Here is a 17,928-nt window from a genome sequence, read left to right as displayed (position 1 = left end):
TTACCCTGCTTGGTTCTGCCTGGAGAGCCAGGGAGCCCTGGGCCCAAATGCCAGCTCCAGTTCTTTCCATCTCCTTGACAGGTTGTTCTGCCTTCCAGAACATTCTTCATCGGGTGGGGAGGGGTGGGAGGGGTGGGAGGCAGTGCATCTGCCCTGGAGTTGAGATTTCCTCTCCTGCCTGAGCAGAGCTGCCCCTGCTCCGTGTTCTGGAGCCCCCATAGAATCACTGCACCCACCGTGGGGCTTGGCAGTCACAGCGGGGTTCAGCGCCCTCAGTGGGCTCAGCAGTCTCAGTGGAATGCAGCACCCGTAGTGGGGTTTATCACACAGTAGGGTTCCACGGTCACGGTAGTGTTCCACTGGCCATCCCTACCTGTCCCTTTCTATGGTTACCCTCCCAGGGTGCGTCCTTTAGCATTCCAGTTACAATGTGGCCATGCCAGAAGGCGTTCCCGCTGGTACTTCAGAGAGGCACTGAGAATCACTAAGTCTCAGCACAGCTTACCAGAGCTTTTTAAAAATTATTATTTTTAAAGATTTATTTATTTATTTGAAATTCAGAGTTACAGAGAGAGAGAGAGAGAGAGAGAGGTCTTCCATCCACTAGTTCACTCCCCAGTTGGCCGCAACAGCCAGAGCTGCGCCGATCCAAAGCCAGGAGCTTCTTCCAGGTCTCCCATGTGGCTGTAGGGGCCCATGGACTTGGGCCATCTTCTACTGCTATCCCAGGCCATAGCAGAGAGCTGGATCAGAAGAGGAGCAGCCAGGACTAGAACCGGTGCCCAAGTGGGATGCCGGCACTGCAGACTGGGCCTTTAACCCACTGTACCACAGCACCAGCCCCATAAAAATTATTATTTTTATAAAAATATATAATAATAGAAATCCTCCATCCACTGGTAAATTCCCCAAGTGCCTGTGACAGCCCAGGTTTGCTCAGGCTGGCGCCAGGAACCAGGAACTCCGTCTGGGTCCCACACGGTGACGGATCCCGAGAACTGAGCCATCGCCAGTCACCCCCCAGGGTACACCCTGGCGGGAAGCAGTAACTGTGATGTGGGATGTGGGTGTCCCACGTGACGCATTAACCGCTGCACCCAACGCCTGCCATTGGGGAGCTTTCGGCCCAAGAGGTAGAGTTGCACAAGGAAGAATGAAGAGGAACTGGGCCTGAGCACCGCTGACTCCATACCCTGAGGTCTGGATTTCTGTGTGGAGGTCAGGGCCGGGCCTCAGCTGCTTGGGGCAGTGTGTGCGTCAGGATGCCAGGCCGGCTGGCCAGGGACACTGGACACTGCAGCTGGGGCCGAGAGGGCCTCGCTTTCTATTTTTACGAGGTGGTCATTGCAGAGCCCTTGGCGGAGCCTCCTGGCCAGAGTCCAGAGGTCTTTTGAGTTCAGCAAGGAGGCTCCTGGCACCGGCAGTCGGCCAGCTGCAGCAAGGTGTGCCTGGCGCCCAGAGCCGCGGTGGGGCCGATGCTGAGTTTGACGGGAGGGAGGAGCCCCGAGGAGCCCCCACCCTCCACCTGCCTGGGGCAGCGAGCAGAGGGACAGAAAGCCAGGCAGGCGCCCCAGGTGGACTGGGCCCGTGACATACCCTTCCCTCGGTGTGTGCAGGAAGCCCTGGCTGCCGCTCTGTACAGGAGCGCACAGCAGGTGGCGCTGGACAGCCTGCAGGCAGTGGCGCTCCTGTCACCACGGAGGGCTTTCAGAGCAGGTCCGGCTCTTCTGCACCAACCGTGAAGGTGTCAGCTGCTGACACGTCCGGCCCTCTGTCCCCTCACCCTGTGTTTTCATGCGTGGCCTTTGCCACAGAGACGAGGTCATCCAGGAAGCTGGAATTGGCCACTTTGTCCAGGTCTGCTCCCCGGGACTGGAATCAGGGTGGGGAGTGGCCACCTGACGCCTGTCCCCACCACATCCCTGCAGCCTTTGGCAGGAGCCTTGTTCCCTGTCCACATGAGATCCGCACGCCTCCCCGGGCAGGTGGGCACAGCTGGTGGGAGCTTTTCCAGGGCCATCTCATGAGCTCTCTGAACAGCACTCCAAGGCTGCTGCTGCGTAGGGACCCCCATGTGCCACGTGTGGAGCCTGAGGCCCCAGAGGGGCCGGACCACCCAGCCCTGCCCCACCATGGGGGCCCCCCATGGGGCCGAGGCAGGATCAGGACTCTGGCTGGTTGTAGAGGCCTCGTCCTATCCACAGGACGAGTCCTCGCGGTGCTGTCGCCGTATCTGGGGCATAGCACCGTGTGTGTGCAAGGCAGGGCCACGTGATGGGACAGCAAGCCTTGGGCCTGAGCCGTGGGGGGCTGGGCCCAGCTGGAACTGCAGGCTCTCAGCTTGTCCACCTGCCCGCTGCTCCCGACTCTCTTCCCAGGGCAAGTGTTGGCCTGGGAGGGACCTACCTGACCCACCTTCCCCTGGCTGAACTGTGAGTCCCTGTGGAGTCGTGGCCTGAACCCACCTCTGAGACCCCTGTACCCTCCCTCATGCCGTGCGAATGCTGGAACCCTAGCGAGCCAGGGCGGCCCTGGGCTGGCAGAACGCTCTCCTGCCTCCCAGACAAGGCCCGACGCTGCCCCGTGGTTGCTGAGGGGTCGTCGCCCAGAACAGAGCGCTGCTTCTGGGGCCTCAGGCTTTGGGAGGCTCCGTGGCGGGCGGCCGCTGCTTGCGTAACGCCCTTGGTGTTCGCTACAAACACTCTTCGTCCGCAGCCCCGCGTCTGCCCCGCGGAGATTGCTGCTGTGGACAGCGTGTTCCGTCCCGGGGCCCCTCCTGGCTGAAATCAGGCCTGGAAGTGTGGGGAGACTGCCAGAGAGGCGTGTGCAGGGCGCCGTGGGCAGCGCAGCAGTCCCGGTCCCGTTCCTGGAACGGAGAGTCTGTCCACCCGTGGCCCCTCACTACGGGAGTAGCCGTCTCCCGCCTGCCTGCCCTTCTGTGTGGCCTGCCAGCCCAGCCTCCTGTGGAGACCAGAAGGAGAGGGAGTGCGCAATGGACACAGCTCATCCCAGCTTTTGCTGCTCAAACCAGACGTGGACATTTTGAGGGTAGCCACGGAGCAGCCGGGGTTCAGAGTCTGCAGCAACCTGCAGTAGGGCTGGTGGCTGGGCTGGGAGGGACAGCGACACAGTCCGGCCCTCCCGAAGACAATGGCCGAGTCTCACCCACAAGCGTAGGTGTAGGGGCGTTAGGAGTATGGACTCGGGGATGCAGGCTCGCCCTGCCCTGGAAGAGGTGAGGCTGCAGGGGCCAAGTTTTCTCTTTGGTGTTAAAGCCTTGATGAGGAAGGCGTTCACCTGGAGACCAAAGGCGTGTCCCTGGCTGGCTGGGCCCAGAGACCCCGCGTGTCCCTGGCTGGCTGGGCCCAGAGACCCTGCGTGTCCCTGGCTGGCTGGGCCCAGAGACCCTGCGTGTCCCTGGCTGGCTGGTTGGAGCTCGTGGTGGTGGTGGTGTCTTGTCCTCACCTCCACCCTGGGGTCATGAGCAGGGATTGGGAGAGCAGCCTGTGGCAGTTACATCAGCCGGGGAGGAACACAGTCGGGCTGCCAGGCTGGCGGCTGGCTCAAGTCACTTCCCAAGGGACAAGTGGGGGCAGCCGGGCATCGTCAGGCTAGCGGGAGCCCGGGCTGCCGGGACGGTGGGCAGTACGGGGAGCAACCCCTGGTGAGAGGCGGCTGGGGCTCAAGATGCCGTCTTGGTCCTTGCTGCTGCTGCTGTGCTGTGGGGGTGCAGTGTTTCAGAGCCCCTCGTCTTCCCCGCCAGTGCTGTGCCGGGCTCAGTGCCTCTGATCGCCTGCACTGCAGCTGGGTTTGACCAGTGCTGGGGAAAGGGGCCTGCAGTCTTGGAGGGGGGTGCAAGCGCTTCGCGGCGCTGCCTGCTGGGCCTGCTTTGCTATTTCAGGGTTCAGCGTGTGCCACTTTTTCTCAGCTTTGCTCTCAGCCTCGGAGTCGGGACAGGCACCCCGGGGGTGGAGACGGCCGGGTCAGAAGCTGGGGGCTGGGGGAGACACCTGGGTTTCTGCTGCTTTGCCTGACTTTGCAATTGGTCCACTGCGAGACCACCGGCTGCCCGCGATGAGTGGTCTGTGGTTTGGCCGTGGGCTGAAAGAGTCACGTGCTAATCCTACCTGTGGTGCCCAGCGGAGGTGGACAGGCCTTTGTCCTGCACCGCTGCAGCCAGCAGAGACCAGCTGCTGGGACACGCAGTTGTCTGTGTGCAGGAGTTGCACTGTGTCCGTGTCTTCTGTTTGATTTCATTTTCATTTCCGCAGCTGTTGACCTGCGTGTGTCTCCTTGTGTGTTACAGGATGTCAAGGTCTTTAGTGAGGATGGGACAAGCAAAGTGGTGGAGATTCTGACGGACATGACAGCCCGGGACCTGTGCCAGCTGCTGATTTACAGGAGTCACTGCGTGGATGACAACAGCTGGACCCTGGTGGAACACCACCCACACCTGGGACTCGGTAGGGAGCAGCCTGGGCGGGTTGGCAGGGCCCCTGCCCGCGTCGCGTGTGTGGCCCGGCAGCCCTGGCGAGTGAGCGGCCGCCAGGGTGCCCTGGATGTTGCCCCCTCCCCCTCCCAGCCCTTTCCCCTCCCCCTCGGTGCTGAGAGTCTCGCCTTGGGTGTTGAAGCTGCAATTCCCTGGGGCCCCTCCCGGTGGGACTGCTGCACACCTGTAGGCTGTGGCTTAGGGGAGGCTCCGGGGTCCTGGAGAAGGCTGGCCACCCACAAGACCATACTGCAGTAGCCCGTGCCCGTGGGAGGAGAGAGCGGTGGCCGTGTGCTGAGACCCACGGCATCAGAGAGCAATTTCACCCGTGTCTGAGTCGTGGCACCCCTTGCTGAGCTGCTTAGGAAAGCCCTAGTGGTGTGTATGGGGGAGTGGCTATGGATAGGTGTGTGAATGGGCGTATTTGGGGGTGTTTGGGTGTGTGTGAGTGTAGGTGTGAGTGTGTGTATGTGTGATGTGTGCATGTGTGTGATGCCCAGAAAGCGAGAGACGACCTTAAAGACATACTTGAAAACATTTGCTGTTTCCAGACCTCAGGAAGCATTTTATTTGGTGTGCTCTGGTGGCCTGCTTCAGGCAAACATTTTAGATTTTCCTTAAGTTATTGGAAACAGCACGGTGCTTACAAAGTCATCGCCAAATATTGAAACCCAGAGTGTTCTGAGTCGGCAGCTCTGCTGCTCCCAGGTCTTGAGGGAGAGGAGAGCAGCGCGGATTGCCCTGAGTTCTGGAGAGCTGTGAAAGATCGGCAGGTCACACGTCCCCCGTCCCCCTGCAGACTGGAGTGTTGGTTTATCAACAGCTTCTCCCAGCTGAGCCCTCACACTGAACTCTGCAGGACGCTGTAGAAATTTGTCGTTGCTCTACTTCTTGCCCCTGTACTTTCGTATCCAGTCTCTGTTAAACATTTTTTGGAGAGGCAGAAAGAGAGGGTTAGCATCTGCTGCTATGTCACTCCCCAGAAGCCTGCAGAGCCGGGGCTGTGCCGGGGCTGTGCCAGGGCTGAGCCACGGCTGACACCAGGAAGCAAGCATTCAATCTAGGTCTCCCACAAGGATGGCCGAAGTCCAATTACTTGAGCCATCATTACTGACTTCCAGGGTCTGCCCCGGAAGCTGGCATCAGATGCTGGAGCCGGGGATCAACCCCTCCCCCACCCCCGACTGAGACCTGCCCAGCTCTTAGAAGTAAGCCGCTGGGCCTCTCGCTGGCTTCTGCCCACCTCTGCTGAGGGCCAGCCTGTCTGTGCCAGCTGAGCCTCCTCCGCGGCCACTAGCCCCGTGCTCATTCCCACCCCAGGAACTTCCCCGTGCGTGCCTCGGTCTGGGGTCCGATGACTCCGGCTTTGGCTGGCGCCCCTGCCTGTCTGCTCAAGGCACAGCCGCTGAGGGTCCCTGGGAGGTCCATTTCAGCCAGGATAGCACTACAGATAGGGATGTCATGCTCTGACAGAGTAACCAAGGAACTTTCAGAGGGATTTTATTTTTAAAGATTTTATTTATGTACTTGAAAGTCAGAATTACACAGAGAGAGAAGGAGAGGCAGAGAGAGAGAGAGAACGCGAGCGAGCGAGCGAGTGAGCCAGCGCGCGCTGCCGGCAATAGCTGGAGCTGCGCTGATCTGAAGCCAGGAGCCAGGAGCTTCTTCCAGTCTCCCACACGGGTGCAGGGGCCCAAGCACTTGGGCCATCTTCCACTGCTTTCCCAGGCCCTAGCAGAGAGCTGGATGGGCAGAGGAGAAGCCAGGTCTCGAACCGGTGCCCATATGGGATGCAGGCACTGCAGGCGGCGGCTTTACCCGCTACGCCGCAGCGCCGGCCCCTCAAAGGGCTTTTTTAAAGCACACATTTCAGAGCCCACACAGGCATATCAGCGCCCCTGCTGTGCATGCTTGTCCCCGTCCATGTGCACACCCGACACCGCTTGGGAAGGCGGCGTTTACTGGCTCACAGCTTTGCAGGCTGTGTCCGTGTGGCGGGTACAGGCTTTGGCTCCCAAGGGTCCTGTGGTGCATGGCAGGTGCTGAGTGCTCTTTGTTCCCCCAGCCGGGGCCGTGCCCAGGGCAGGTGGGCTGGGTCTGCCGTGGCCCCCCACTGCCGAGCGCGGGGCTGAGAGCAGAGCAGCTCTGGACGCTGCTGCTGGTGCCGGCGTGGCCGTCTGAGACAAGCGCCCTGGTGACAGTGGAGTCCTTCCCCTGCGTTCCGAGCTGCTTTGGCTCAGGAATGCTTTTGCCCAAACTTCATCCCTTGCTTCCAGGGTGTCTTTTCCGTGTGGATGCAGGTGGTGGTCCAGTTCTGCCCAATTCCCTGGGTAGAACCGGCCTGAACCCCGCGTCCTGGGGCCCGGGGCGGGGAGCGGGGAGCGGCGTTCCTGGCGTTCGGCTTAGTGCCCGCCCTGGCCCTCACCCAGCTGCTCATACACATCCTTCTCCCTGCAGAGCGGTGCTTGGAAGACCATGAGCTGGTGGTGCAGGTGGAGGGCACCATGGGAAGTGAGGGCAAATTTCTGTTCAGGAAGAATTATGCGAAATACGAGTTCTTCAGAAACCCTGTGGTAAGTCGTGCCTCCTTGGCTTTGAGGTTTGGGACTCCTGGGGCTCCTGTCGGGGTTCCATGGAGCGCAGTTACACAGAGGCTGCTGGGGCCTGTGGCCCAGCAGGTGGGCCCGAGCGTCTGGGTTGCTGTTTCGCACCTCAGCCTTTGCTCGGCGCCTGCCCTTGGTGCTCAATCAGATGCCCTCATGACTGGGTGGGGCGCAGTGGGCTGCCTCTCCAGATGGTGGCCATGGGGGGGGGGGGCTTTCCCAGAGTTCCTCGGTCACCTGGAACAAAGCGGTGCAGCTGGAGAGAAGCTCACTGTTCCCAGCTCCGAGCGCCCCGTCCGCAGGCGAGGAGGGGTGGAGGAATCGTATGATTGACTGGCCCGATTCTTCTCTGCTGTGAGACCCCTGGCGGGAGCCTTGTGGCTGTCGCAGCACCCGGGTCAGCTTGGGGACAAGACCCGGACTCGCTCTGGCTGATGGTTCAGCTGCTGTTTCATTCAGCAGGAGCAAACTTGGAAACTTTGTGGGGAGAAAGAGGACACTTCTCCCTAGACTGCTCGCTGCCGAGCTTCCGGAATCCCTACCGCTCCCCCGAATCCACACCCTGCCCCTGCGGCAGAGCCCGCCAGGAGACCTGAACTCCGCAGGGGCGTAGTGGATACTCAGGACTCAGGGCTGCCCTTTAAGGAAACCGAATTCAGGCTCCTGGAGGAGGGGTTTTCTGTGTGGGAGCGAGGAGCCACAGGACGGCGGTTCTGGTACATGTGCACGCGAGGACTCCTGTGGGGCCGATTAGAAGACGGCTGTACCTGCTTCCCCCCGTTGAGGCTAACCCCTGACCCATTTGTTTTTCCTTTAGAATTTCTTCCCGGAACAAATGGTCACTTGGTGCCAGCAGTCCAATGGAAGTCATACGCAGCTGCTGCAGGTACGGGGGGCGACGGTTTCTCCTGGGGCTGCGGGGGGCGTGATGGCAGCCTCGTCACATGCCTGGGCTGCCCGTGGGGCGGGGGAACGAGGTAAGTGTTTACCGGAGAGCAGCCGGACATGGGATCAACTTGCCGTGACACTGAAGCTCACGGCAGCGAGGTCTCTGTGAGCGTGGGTCCCGACACCTCCCTGCCCGACCGCTCAGACTGCAGATACCCGGTCCGCCTTGCAGCGACGGTGGCCGGGTCCCACAAAGGCCTTTCACAGTGACTTGGTGTGTACATTCAACAGAAGCCCTGAGCCCACTCGGTGCCTCTCCAGGAGATCATCAGACAGAAGTGTGCCCGGCGAGGAGTTTGGGAAGCTGGTTTTTATTTCAAAGAGAAAAAGTTCCAAACACGCACATACTATATAACCCAGGCCATCTCGTGTTCACGTTTTAGAAGTTTGAAAGCAGAGTACTTTGCATCCTAAGTTGTCAATAAAAATAATAATAAGGCTGGTGCTGTGGCTCACTTGGCTAATCCTCTGCCTGCGGCGCTGGCACTTCGGGTTCTAGTCCCGGTTGCTCCTCTTCCAGTCCAGCTCTCTGCTGTGGCCCAGGAGTGCAGTGGAGGATGGCCCAAGTGCTTGGACCCTGCACCCACATGGAAGACCGGGAGGAAGCTCCTGGCTTTGGATCGGCCCAGCACCGGCCGTGGTGGCCATTAGGGGAGTGAACCAACGGAAGGAAAACCTTTCTCTCTGTCTCTCACTGTCTATAACTCTCTCTCTGTCTCTCTCTCTCACTGTCTAACTCTGCCTGTCCAAAAAAAAAAAAAAAAAGAAAAACAGTAATAAGCAGGAGTCTTTCAGCCTCTGAAGCCGGTGCCAAGAGAGCCTGGTCTTTCCCCTCCCTGCCACTAGGGGGAGCCCCTGGGGTCCGTTAGGGTTGGAAGGGGCAGTACTGTGGTGCCCCTCAAACTGTGTATGCGACACTTTGAGCCATGGAAGCAAACCCTTCCTTAAGGCACCCACCAGTGCCTGCCGGGCATCAGACACGAGAGAAACCATGAACATTTAGCTCCTGGGAAGTTCCGCCCCTGCTTTGTTGATGACAACGTTTGTCTCTGCCGTTGGAAAGTCGAGTCTTCCCCTGGCCCCCGACCACAGCCTCAGCCTGCTGGGGCAGAGTGGTCAACACTCTGGTGAGGGAGGGGCCGTGAGAGGGGGACTCACCGTCCTCCTTGCCTTCACTTCACCCCACCCTCCCACCGACCACGGGCTCCACCTAGGGAGGCCACGCCGTGATTGTACAGACTCACAAGGCCGGGAGCCTCGTGCCGGGGCTTTGCCCAGCCTGCCCGTCCCACTGCAGGAGACAGATTCCTCCCTTCTCAGCCCAGTGGCGAGGACCCAGCAGTGTCACCGCCACACTTGACTCTGAGCCTGGCTCTTGCCTTCCGTCCTGCGGGAGAGCCTTGTTCTCAAGGCTGCCCTGGGAGCAGCTAGCCGATCAGTAGCTGTCAGCAAAGGGTCCGCGTGTACAAGTGGACGGCACCGCTCAAGCTCAGCCACACACCGGCTCCCAACCCAGCGCCTCCGGTCAGCCCCTGCTGGGCCTGGCTGCTGCCTCGCTCTGTTGGCTTGACGCGTCCGTGCAGACGTAGGACAGGCAGGGTACTCTCGGGCCGCAGCCACGGAGGAAGTTCTCTCTGTGTTCATCGCTGCTAGAAAGGTCCGTAGTGTCCTAGGCAGTGCCGGCTGACACGGGGCTGAGACTTTGGATAGAAGAACACTCTTGGTTTGACCCCAAGAAGTCGGTATTAAGATGTCAGCTGTGCTAACGCGCCCATTTCTGGTGTTTCAGTGTTATGTGACCCCCACCTTCTCGCCCTGCAGAACTTCCTGAACGCCAGCAGCTGCCCTGAGATTCAAGGATTTCTGCACGTGAAGGAGCTGGGAAGAAAGTCGTGGAAGAGGCTGTATGTGTGCCTGCGCCGGTCTGGCCTCTACTGCTCCACTAAGGGAACATCCAAAGTGAGTGTGGCCCCTGCCCGGGCGCCCCCAGCTGGGCGGGTCCCAGGGAGCGTGGGTGTGCTGGTAAAATGTGCCTTAGCCTCTCAGACTTGCGAGCACTCAGGAATGCACTCGCTGTGTCACAGCTAAATGCAGAGGCACCAGTCTACTGGTCTACCTCGAAGCAGGTGGGCACACAGGCCTGCAAGGCTCTGCTGTGGCTGGGAACACAGCCTTCTGGTTTCCCTGGGATTCAAGGCAGCCGCAGGCTGACGGCGAGGTTGCTGCCGCCCTACCACCGGCCCGACGTTCATTCTCAAAGGCGTGTTTTGGAGTGAGTTTCAGTGTGGTGTGTGGCCCCGGTGGTAAGAGAAGGTGAGAGATGGGAACCAGATGCAGGCCTCAGAGGAGAGCTGATGGACTGGGGACTTAGCCAGGTCTCCTGTGGTCTCTGGATGCCCTCAGCTGCTGTCTCTTGTGACCACTCTGTGTAGCGGGAGCTGTGTCCAGCCAGCCCTGGCTGAGCTCCCCCTTCTAAGAGCTGCCACCGTCTCTTCTGCTCTTGCTGGGATTGGGGGCCCAGGCGAGTGTGCCAAGCGGCAGGCTGTGACCTCACAGGAGCGGGGAAGGGCAGCCTGCTGCCGGCCCGCCCTGACCTGCACACAGCTCCCACTGCAGCCGCAGACAGGGGGCCTGGAGTGGGGAACACAGCTGGGCTGGGGAGGCTGGGACGAGCTGTCAGGGAGAACTGGAGGCACAACTGGATGCTGAACACAGAACAAACGAAAGGGGGCGTGAGCCTGTGTTTAAAATGTGCTCATAACTGTGCCCTTTGGGTCAAGTTTCAATATTCAAGCTTTTACCTTGAATATTTGATCACAGAGCTTTCTTTTTATGTTTAAGATTTATTTATTTATTTGAAAGGCAGAGTTTCAGAGAGGCAGAGGCAGAGCGAGAGGGGTCTTCTATCTGCTGGTTCACTCCCCAAATGGCTGCAATGGCCAGAGCTGTGCTGATCTGAAGCCAGGAGCCAGGAGCTTCTTCCTGATCTCCCACGTGGGCACAGGGGCCCAAACACTTGGGCCATCTTCTACTGCTTTCCCAGGCCATAGCAGAGAGCTGGATTAGAAGTGGAGCAGCTGGGACTTGAACAGGCGCCCATATGGGATGCCGGCACTGCAGGCAGCGGCTTTACCAGCTAGGCCACAGCACTGGCCTGGCCACAGGGCTTTGAATTGGCAGAAGTATCAAATACAGACATGTACCTCTGAGTCACTGTGCACATGTCCTCAAGTGGACACTGTAAGTGGACATCGAGGCACTTACAGAACCCTCGATGGGAAAACCTGCTGTGCGCCTAGGCTGTGTGACCTGTACAGTGCTGACGGTGCTGGGTGGTACCTGTGTACTGCCCACTGAAAAGGTACACCGCAACCGTGGTGTGACAGGTAAGAGACAGGACATACCACGGAGGGAGCTTGTGGCACGGGGCTCGCTGTGCCGTGTGAAGGCCTGGGAGCCACCCCTGGACTTGGCAGTCTTGACAGTGCACACAGGGGCTGCACTACACTTCCAAAAAACCCTTTCTTCATAACTCAGCCTTGGTTTATTGTAACTTTTTTACTTTCTGATTTTTAACGTTTTGACTCTTTTGTATTAAATTTAGCTTATACACAAGCGTATTAGTTGTTCAAAAATGTTTTCTTTCTGTAGTTCCTTATTTTATAAGCTTTTTTCGACTTTTGGTATTTTTCATTTTTTTAAACACTTTATACTTAAAAGAAAAACGAAGACACACCACATGCATGAGCCTGGGCCCACACAGGGTCACCTCCTGTGACAGCAATGCCTGAAGACCTACCTGAAGCTTTGTTGTAGCTAGAAATGAGCACCCTGTAAAAAACAGTAAAAATGGAGCGCAGCAACTGCATGGACCGGGGGCCTAGTTGTGGTTGCACCTTGTCGAGGTCCTTGTCCTGTGTGTGTGTTGTTCTGTGCACCTGCAGCACAGCGGGTAAGCCAACACCAGCACCGCCACAAGCGCACACGCCACAGTGTTAGGGCGGCTGTGACACCGCTGGGTGGTGGGAACCTTCCGGCTCCTTGGCAGCCTCATGGCCCCATCCTCTATGAGGCTCTGGTTGACTGACACACCGCCTTCTGCTGCAGGACTTCCCACCCCAGCAGTCACAGGTGCTGGGAGGTGGTTTTCTTACAGGAAGGCTGGATGAGTTAGCTGTAAGTTAGCACGTATTTCACACCATGGTCCTAGCCCTAAAGTGTCTGCTGGGGAGGAGTGCGATGTGCCCAGGCCTCTCCTGCCGGTAGCCGAGACGAGGGACAGAGGCTTGTGCTCAGACTGAGGTCTGGCTGCATCTCCACAGGAACCCAGGCACCTGCAGCTGCTTGCTGACCTGGAGGAGAGCAACATCTTCTCCCTGATTTCTGGGAAGAAGCAGTACAGTGCACCCACGGACCACGGGCTCTGCATAAAGGTACCCCTCACCCACCCACGGACCCGGGCTCTGCATAAAGGTACCCCCTACCCACCCACGGACCACGGGCTCTGCATCAAGGTACCCACGCCCCACCCTCCCACGGACCACGGGCTCTGTATAAAGGTACCCATACCCCACCCTCCCACGGACCACGGGCTCTGCATCAAGGTACCCACACCCCACCCTCCCATGGACCACGGGCTCTGTATAAAGGTACCCATACCCCACCCTCCCACGGACCACGGGCTCTGCATCAAGGTACCCATACCCCACCCTCCCACGGACCATGGGCTCTGTATAAAGGTACCCATACCCCACCCTCCCACGGACCCGGGCTCTGCATCAAGGTACCCACACCCCACCCTCCCATGGACCCGGGCTCTGCATCAAGGTACCCACACCCCACCCTCCCATGGACCCGGGCTCTGCATGAAGATACGCCCTCCACCCTGGGTCGGCCACAGGGGAGTCCCCCAGGTGTGTCTGTGCTTTGTTTGCTTTCAACAGAAACACAGGTTCACATTGTAGTTATCCATTCCTATAAAAGCATGCATTGTGCCTGGGCACATGCGTCTGTCCACTGTGCACACCTTAAACATGTGCAAACATCTGTGCACACATACACAAACACACAAGGGAACTTCAAAAAGATCCTGAAAAGGGGATTGAAAAGTTTATTTTGCTGCAAATGTTTTTAAGTCAGTACATAGGTGTTTCATAATCAGCATTTTCCATGAACTTGAAGACCCCTGGTTCACATATGCACGCAGACACGCACGCACACACACACACACACACACACCCCTGTGGCTGGTCGCTGCCCTTCTCCTCGTGCAGTTGTGGCATGTTGATGATCACATTGTCGGATGATTTCGCCGAATACTTCCATGGCTCAGCTGTCCTGCTCACAGTTAGATCAGTTACCTCATCTCATCTCCGGATTCTGTGGAGTAGGAACTCATCAGCCATGTTGCCCACATCAAGTAGCCAGAGAGCAGTTGTGCTGAGAGCTCCCCCCAGCAGCCAACCTCAGCCAGAGCTCAGGCTCCACCCCCAGGGGACAGACCTGGGCCTGGGCTGAAACAGGGAGTGAATCCCATCCTATGACTGCACCTCGCACCACTCGAGCACAGCCGTCCCCTTGTCCATGGCTTCACTTTCCATAGTTCCGGTCACTTGCAGTCAGCCATGGTCCAGAATAGAAAGTTCTAGAAGTAAGCCATGTGTTAGTTTTATGTCGTGCACCGCTCAGAGTGCTGAACACCCTGGATGTGAATCACTCCCTGGTCTGGCGGGTCCACACTGGTGCCACCTGCCAGTCACTGAGCAGCCTTCCAAGTTACTGGATCGGCTGTTGCAGTGTCTCTGGGCCCGAATTCAAGTGACGCCTGGTGCAAGTGTAGCCCCACTGCTGGCAATGTGGGTGGCCAGAGAGAAGCTGTAACCTGCTCCTCGCAGAGGAAAAGGTGAAATTACAAGGGGCTATTTCCAGAGAGACAGACATTGACATGCAGCTTATCACAATGTGTTGTTACAGAATTGTCCCTAAGGGCCCTCTGTGCCTTATTTATGACTAAACTTCATCCTGGGCATGTGCAGATAGGAAAAACAGGGCATGTGCAGGGTTTCTTAGGGTGAACCCTGAGGTTAAGGGAGCTGAAGTAACAGACATCTACTTCAAGACAGCCACCAGAGCAGCTGCAGGTGCCAGGAAGCGCCAGCCCGTGCCGCACCGGCTGCACTGCTTCTCCTGCAGGGGCAGCTGCTCGTGTCCAGCTGCTCTCTGGCTTACTGAGGTGGAAGGCTGAGCGGAGTCCTCCCCAGCACTGCCCCTTGCATCCAGGTCAGGATTCACGTGGAAGTCCCACTCAGCTGATATCTGTAACAGTCTCCTGCCTGGTCACACAGCTCTGCCTCTGCCGGGGCATCTGTCTTCCCTCCATACCCACAACCCCACCTTCTTCGGGCGACATTGCACACCATAGACCTTCCACTTGGGACCCAGTCTGGTGCTGCCCACACACTCCACAGCCCATGAGGCCAGGCCTAGCTACCCACTCAGGCCCGTGCAGGCAGTACCCCCAGAGGCTTTCCCTTCTGTAACCGAGGCAGGTTCTCCTCCCATGGAACCCAGCTTTTCCTCTCCTGTTACCCCATCCTGTCCTGTCCTGTCCTGTCCTGCTCCCTGATTTTCTCTGACATTCCATCACCTCCCCTGGGCCAGAGCCAGTCCTGGATGGAAGCTGTGAAGGGCTTGCTGGGCAGGTGGACAGGTGCCCCCTCCCCAGGGCACATGTGCCTCCCAGGTCCCCTCCCTGACTCACCGTGCCCTGCTCAGTGGATTTTCTTTGACCTCCTTTAGCCAAACAAAGTGAGGAATGAAATCAAGGAACTGCGACTGCTGTGTGCAGAGGATGAGCAAAGCCGCATATGCTGGATGACTGCGTTCCGTCTCCTTAAGGTACTGGCAGCGTCTCTGCCTGGGGATCTGCAGCTGGCATGGGCTCTGTTGTGTCACACAAATGCTGGTAGCTTGTATTGGTCAAGCGTAGCCACACAGCTCTCCACACAAGATGGCAGGGGCTTCCGGCAGGGCTGAATGTGGAAAAGGGCAAAACTGGGTTTTCAGCCTCAGCATGGCTGCTGTTTGGGGCTGAACAGTCCTTTGTCAGACGTAGGGGTATACTGTGTGTCACACTGGCAGCACCTTAACTATGTGGGACAACCAAAGCACCCCCAGACGATGGCAGGTGTGGGGGTGGGGGAGGCAGTTGCTGCGAGTTGAGAACCACTGGGTTGCAGGGGCAGGGTCAGCAAAGTAAGGACAGGGAGAGAGCAGAGTGAGGGGGGTGGTTAGTGACCCTCATGGCCAAGCAGACCTGCAGCTTCCCTGGGGGTACTGCTCTGGGGGGAAGGAGGCTCCTAGGATACACTGACCGTGTGTATGATGATGACCATTGGGCTGATGCCCTTGACAGTGCTTTTGTGGGATGCAATCATGCAGGTAAGTCTGAGAGCTAAGTGGCAGTGTGCAGAGGGACCTGGAAACACTTGTGAGGAGTGCAGTTAAGTGATCTGTTTATTTCGGTGCAACATTTTTTGAAATCTTACCCAAGAACTTGGACCATCATCTACTGCTTTCCCAGGCTGTTAGCAGGGAGCTGAATCAGAACTGGAGCAACTGGGAATCAAACTAGTGCCCATTTGGGATGCCATCACTGCAGACAGTGGCTTTACCCACTGGACCACAGTGCTGGTCCCAATGATTCTAGTTTTTTCAATGAAAGGCTTTACATTAAAATTTACTACAGAAAAAGGTGCCTGGGTAGAGCCCCAAAGAGCACCAAGTAGGAACAGTCAGCTGTCCACTTCTAGCATTTGCTTCTCTCAGCAATAATGTGTATGTTACAACACACAGGAAGCTCACCTGAGCCTTGGTATCCAGTTTTCATCAGCAGTTGGCCATACAGACTGATCACCTGCATGGCTGACCTTGGGTCTCCTCCCCTCCAGAACTGACATGTGTGGCCCAAGGCCCCCATCATGAATCACATAGTCAGTCTAGACTGTGTGGCCTGGCATGATCTCCGGGGAAACACAGGACACCTGTGAGATAAGACATTCCTAGAACCTTGTAGTCATCTCCCAGGATCCATGCCAAGCTTTTCTTTGTGCAAGTTGAATTCGTGTGTGTATGTGTGTAATGGAAACACATACACATTGGCCCTGGGTACTCAGGGGCTCTGAATCCAGATTTAGCAAATCATGGATCAAAAATATTTTGAAAACCCATGCATCTGTACTGAACATATACATCTTTTCTTGTTATTATGACCTAAACAGTCAGGTGTGACTACATAGCATTTGCATTGTAGTAGGCATTACAAGTAATCTAGAGATAATATACAGTATACAAGTGGGTTTGCATTCATTCCATGAAAATACTATACCATTTTATATAGGGGATATGACCATCTGCAGACTTGGCTATCCATGGGGGTCCTGGAACCATGGAAACCAAAAGCTGGCCACATACACATCCATATGGATATTAAAGTATGTGTTTTATTAGGTGACCACCAAAGGTTAGGATATTTCTATTTTCTTGATCAATCCCATGTCATTAGGAGGTCTGCTTCATCAGCTCTAGCAATGCCTTCTCTAATTTATCTGACAATAGCCATTATCTCAGCTTTGTTTTGATTCAGGTTTAGTTTTTCTTTGCCCATATTTTCCTGAGTCCTTACATTTTAAGTATGTGTCTCTTACACATACAACATAATTTTTTTTACTGTGATAGTCCTATTGGAGCACGTATTGTGAATTAATTGTGTCATCTAATGTGGTAAATTGATAATTTCTACCTGAATCTATCATTTCCCATTTGTCCCACCTCTTCTGTCTTCCTCTTAATTGTTTGGGTTCATCAATTGCTTCTCTATTAAGCCCTTACTTATATATTTAATTACTATTTCCAGTGGTTACCCTAAGCATTGCAACACAAATTTCACCTTAATAAAATCACATATAATTTAGTGTTTTTGCCACTTTCAGGCCAGATTAAAGAAATTTCACTTCACTTAATGTCTTCTTTCCTTTTGAAGTGTCTCTGGCATGTATATTATTTATATATCTAAGACCTCTGAAGATTATTTGATATACTCAGTTTTTTTTTATTACCTACATATTTGTACTTCAATCTGAATTTGCATTCTTCTAACTCACACTGTAATTCACCTTAGATGTATATTCTTAGTGTGGGCCTAAGAAATTTCCTCAACATTTATGTCACCTTTATTACTGAAGAAACTTCAGTGCTCATCCAGAGCTAAGTTAGCAGTTACTGCCTCATGCCTTGTCACCCCTTCCATTGTCTTCAACTCTCATTGTTAAGGTGAAAATGTCAGCAGTCTGCCCTTCCATGAGAGTAAGGTTTATTTTTCTCTGGTGCTTTTCACATTTCCTTTGCCTCTGTATTTTATTAACATATCCATGATGTGTCTGGGCACAGGCTTCTTATCTTCCTAGAATGTGTATTGACTTTGGAAAATTCTTGCCCATTATCTCTTCAGAAGTTTTCCACAGGAGTGCAGCTATACATACATTAGATTTTTCATTGTGTTCTGAGTATCTTTATTTTAGAAATGAGCATATACTGCAGGCTGAGCTGGCGTTCATGAAGGGAGGTCAAGAGGAAGACACATACAACTTGCTAACTGCTTTGTTCACCTCAGCCTTTCTTCCTTTTCTTATTCTTTGTCAAGATGGTGAAATGGTTAATTTGGGAGTAGAACGTGAGAACCTGAATGTGTGAGAGACTCTGCAGAATATTTCATCCTTATTCCCATGGTGATAAAAGCAGAGAGCTGATCAGGAAGTCAGCCTTGTCATCAGGGAGAGCACTGATGTGGGACAGGCTGTGTACATTCAGGTCCTGAGTCCTTCCCAGAAT

At 56.0% G+C, this 17,928-nt stretch overlaps 1 protein-coding gene across 4 annotated transcripts in view; it reads left to right on the top strand.

The window, feature by feature from the left end:
* The window catches only part of GRB10 (growth factor receptor bound protein 10), a 113,300-nt gene that overhangs the window by 85,099 nt on the left and 10,273 nt on the right, over positions 1 to 17,928 (top strand). For all 4 annotated transcript variants that reach the window (XM_051853162.3, XM_051853161.3, XM_070059469.2 and 1 more), the window contains 6 exons: positions 4,307 to 4,463; positions 6,947 to 7,062; positions 7,910 to 7,978; positions 9,862 to 9,999; positions 12,363 to 12,473; positions 14,839 to 14,937. In XM_051853162.3, coding sequence (XP_051709122.1) covers positions 4,307 to 4,463; positions 6,947 to 7,062; positions 7,910 to 7,978; positions 9,862 to 9,999; positions 12,363 to 12,473; positions 14,839 to 14,937 — 690 coding nt within the window. The remainder of the gene's footprint in view (positions 1 to 4,306; positions 4,464 to 6,946; positions 7,063 to 7,909; positions 7,979 to 9,861; positions 10,000 to 12,362; positions 12,474 to 14,838; positions 14,938 to 17,928) is intronic.

The sequence above is a fragment of the Oryctolagus cuniculus genome, chromosome 16, assembly GCF_051225735.1.
Source record: "Oryctolagus cuniculus isolate XC-2025 breed Fujian yellow rabbit chromosome 16, ASM5122573v1, whole genome shotgun sequence".
NCBI lineage: Eukaryota > Metazoa > Chordata > Mammalia > Lagomorpha > Leporidae > Oryctolagus > Oryctolagus cuniculus.
This window is presented reverse-complemented; position numbering and strand designations above follow the sequence as displayed.